Source organism: Triticum aestivum, chromosome 2D (assembly GCF_018294505.1).
Source record: "Triticum aestivum cultivar Chinese Spring chromosome 2D, IWGSC CS RefSeq v2.1, whole genome shotgun sequence".
Lineage (NCBI taxonomy): Eukaryota > Viridiplantae > Streptophyta > Magnoliopsida > Poales > Poaceae > Triticum > Triticum aestivum.
In genome coordinates, this window is record NC_057799.1 from 92,298,586 (window position 1) to 92,302,419 (window position 3,834).

Genomic DNA, 3,834 nt, shown 5'->3' on the forward strand with positions numbered 1-3,834 from the left:
GCTCAAACCCACATTAATCTATACCACATCATCTTGTAAGCCACCTAAGGTGATGATTTCAGAGATTATATCTTTGAAGTTGGAAATTAGTTATTCTTTCCTCCCACTTGATTTTGAAGGAATCTTTCTTCCATTCGATGTTTTTTTTAATCCCATTCGATGTTTTGTTTTTAGAACCTCTTCGGCTCTTCCTTTTTTTTGAGTGATTCTCTGCTGAGATAGTCTTCGTACCACAGGCAAGCGATAGGCCGGCCTGTAATACGGACCCTCTCGCTAGTCAACAGTAAGGCCCATGCAATTTGGGCCCAGGGCTATTGACCTCCTCTCCCTCTCTCTCTCTCTCTCTCTCTCTCTCTCTCTCTCTCTCTCCTGCAGCTCCACTTCCTCCTCGGGCGCAGCCATTGTCTTCTGGCTCATATCTCCCCTCCCCCTCCCCTCCTCGTCCGCCTCAGACGCCATTAAACCCCACCTCGCCTACGACTGCCGGCGGCGAGCCCCGACCGGAGCAGGGATCGAGCCCGCCGAAGGGGGGAAGACATGGGGACACTCGGGCGCGCGATCTACACGGTGGGCAAGTGGATCCGTGGAACGGGGCAGGCCATGGACCGCCTCGGATCCACCATCCAGGGCGGCCTCCGCACCGAGGAGCAGGGTAATCATCCATCTCCGCCTCTGTCTCCCCCTCAGTCCGGTCACCCCTTGCTCCCTACGGGTTCTCTATCCATTTCGATTTGGCGCAGCCGTAGTATTGGCTGGTAGCCGGTCGTCAATTCGTCGCACTCAATAGTTTCGGAGACGTTCGGTACCAGATCAGGTTGACTCAGTGGCACCCGTATTCTTTGATAGCCTCAGAACTTTTGGGATACTTATGGGGGAGAATGAAACTGGAATAGAAATTGGTACTGTCATACTGGTAATGTGACTCGAGAGTTGAAATGGGCCTAACATTTAGGGTTTGGTGCTATCGCTCCTGGTTTACTGTTTTGTTTATTGACTTGCAGTATTGTCAGTTGTTGACGAAATGTAGCATCGCAATCTCTTAATTCTCACCTTTTAAATTAGCTGTAAGTTAAGCATAATAAGGTGTTCTTACGGTGACCATACTGACTTTTGTGGAAGTACTGTATTTTGCGTGTCTGTCAAATTGATTATGTATCTAACTTATGTCCCATAGCATCACGAACAACGCCATTTCCTGTTTGAGTTAGGTTCAGTGCTATAGTTGGTGGAAATTAACTGTCAACATGCTTCATCTGGTAAATGACCAGGAATTGAATGCATTGGTAACAACAATGGGGAGTAGTTTCCCTTCACTATTTGAAGGCTCCTGTGTACCTATCTCGACCGATCATTGTAGAACCATGAGGCATGAGCTACTTTGGTGAGATTCAAAAAACTTCATTTCTGACCTGTGGTTACCCTTTTGTATGCCTTTATCAGTGTCAAGGCATCGTACAGTCATGAGCATATTTGACAAGGAGCCTAGGATCAACAAAGATGTTTTTGTTGCTCCCAGTGCATCTGTCATTGGTGATGTTGAGATTGGACATGGATCATCGATCTGGTATGGCTCCGTTTTGAGAGGTAAACACTTCACCTGACTAACCATGGTCATTCATTATCTTGATGATTTTCTTCTCTTGTTCGCATCGATGATTATTTTTGAACCAGGAGGTGCTCTAGGTATCGATGTGTTTACCTAAAATTTTATTTTCTAAATGAACATGACTTTGACAGTATGGTGCTCAGAATGGATTGTAGTATGACCATTTTGTTGTTTTCTGTTCTTGCCTTCAGGTGATGTCAACAGTATTCGTATTGGATCTGGATCAAATATACAAGACAACTCCCTTGTACATGTTGCAAAGACTAATATTAGCGGGAAGGTCCTTCCGACGATCATTGGAAGCAATGTTACAGTAGGTCAGTAATCCTAGCTCATTCTATATTTATATATGTAAGCAACTACAACATGCTACCAATATTTTGGTTTACCTCATTTTCAAGACAATCATGCTATGGTCATTTACAAAAATAAATAAATATAAATCTGTTCTATATCTCATCCTCGTGATTGATTTATGGATTTGAAACACCGAGCTTCATTTTGTCTTGATGATTGACTCTATTATAATACTGCATAAAGTAATAAATTTTTGCCAGGTCATAGTGCTGTTTTACATGCATGCACCATTGAGGATGAAGCTTTTGTTGGTATGGGTGCCACTTTGCTTGACGGAGTGGTTGTTGAAAAGCACAGCATGGTTGGCGCTGGATCTCTTGTCAAGCAGAATACAAGGATTCCTTCTGGGGAGGTTATTTTTCTTGTTGTCTTGATAAGCGAGTTTTTAGATGATCATTATGTATCAACTGTCATCATTATGATATTTAACAGTATTGGCCGCAATCACGCATTATAGTAAGATGTCATTCTTCACAACATGTTGTTTAGAAGATCGTCATACTCCTGGCTGAAAAATGACATATATAGATTTAAATGGTTTTAGATTAGAGTTATGTTCTTGCAAAGAACAGTTTGTAGTCAAAACTCGTTATGAGTACAGTTAATAATGTTCAGGAAACCTTTCTATTGGAGAACAATCAATCTGGAAGCTCAATAATGTTTAGTACTAGCTCACTTTCTAGGTTAGACTTATGTTTTTGCAAAGAACAATTTGTTGTTAGAACTCTTTATGAGCACAGTTAATAAATCTGTCTGGTGTCAGGAACCATTCTTTTGAAGAACAATTTGTCTGGAAGCTCATATTCTGGATTTATTAATTAATTTAACTGGTTATTCGGCAACAACTAGACAAGGATGTTCAGCTTTATATTTTGAAATGGAAAATCTATCTTGTGTGACTCTACTGAATCATACGTCTTCCTTCATGATTAGGTCTGGGTTGGTAATCCTGCCAAGTTCCTAAGGAAGCTGACAGAGGAGGAGATCACATTCATCGCCCAATCGGCAGCCAACTACATCAACTTAGCTCATGTTCACGCCACTGAGAATTCCAAGAGCTTCGATGAGATTGAGCTCGAGAAGAAGCTGAGGAAGAAGTTTGCTCACAAAGATGAGGAGTACGACTCGATGCTCGGAGTGGTCCGTGAGATCCCGCCGCAGCTCATCCTCCCCGACAATATCCTCCCAGACAAAGCACCGAAAGCAGCTGTCGCTCACTGAGATCAAGCCCCTCGTAGGGATGCTTTGATTTTGATATGTGGCGACTTGGGACATTTGACTTATGTTTTGGTCTTGTTCTCTGTTTTTTCATGCCCAATAAGATTTGGGTCGAGCGCTGTTGTAGGATCGACCGCATACAGTACCTCTCTTTCACATTGCAATGAAGAGGAGCCCGGGATCGCTTTTACACCTTCTGTATGAAGTGCACATTGTTGAAGCAGTCCTGTTTTGTACTCTAGAGTGCATCTTAACTGTGATCTGTTTGTTTTTAAATGGCTTACAGCGATTCAATCTTCTATCTTTGCCCCTTGTTTTTTACTGTTTACCAATTGGCTTCCCTAATGATATCTAAATTTCAGAGACACCGGCAATGTTGAAACATGATCCATCTGAATTGCTGCTAAATTTCAATTTCAGTTTCATGCATTTTCAACTAAATCATGTGGATGGTATTGGATTCAAATTTGTTGTAGATATTAGATTTTAGCAACTACTAGGTGAAGTATTTTTAAGCAGCTAAACAAGGGGTCAATTTGGTGATGACTCATTTTAGTGGGAGAGCAGTTTCCTCTGGTTCAGGGGAACTGAAATTCCATGGAAACAAATTAGATGGCCTGCATGTTTTTCTGCTGGGAATGCTCATGATGCAG

At 42.2% G+C, this 3,834-nt stretch overlaps 1 protein-coding gene across 1 annotated transcript; it reads left to right on the forward strand.

The window, feature by feature from the left end:
• Window positions 1-346: 346 nt before the first annotated feature.
• Window positions 347-3,480, forward strand: LOC123051881 (gamma carbonic anhydrase 2, mitochondrial). The gene is made up of 5 exons (XM_044474871.1): window positions 347-652; window positions 1,441-1,584; window positions 1,798-1,923; window positions 2,164-2,315; window positions 2,897-3,480. The coding sequence occupies exons 1-5, from the start codon at window positions 538-540 to the stop codon at window positions 3,182-3,184; spliced, it is 825 nt and encodes a 274-aa protein (XP_044330806.1). The 5' UTR covers window positions 347-537; the 3' UTR covers window positions 3,185-3,480.
• The last annotated feature ends 354 nt before the right edge of the window (window positions 3,481-3,834 follow it).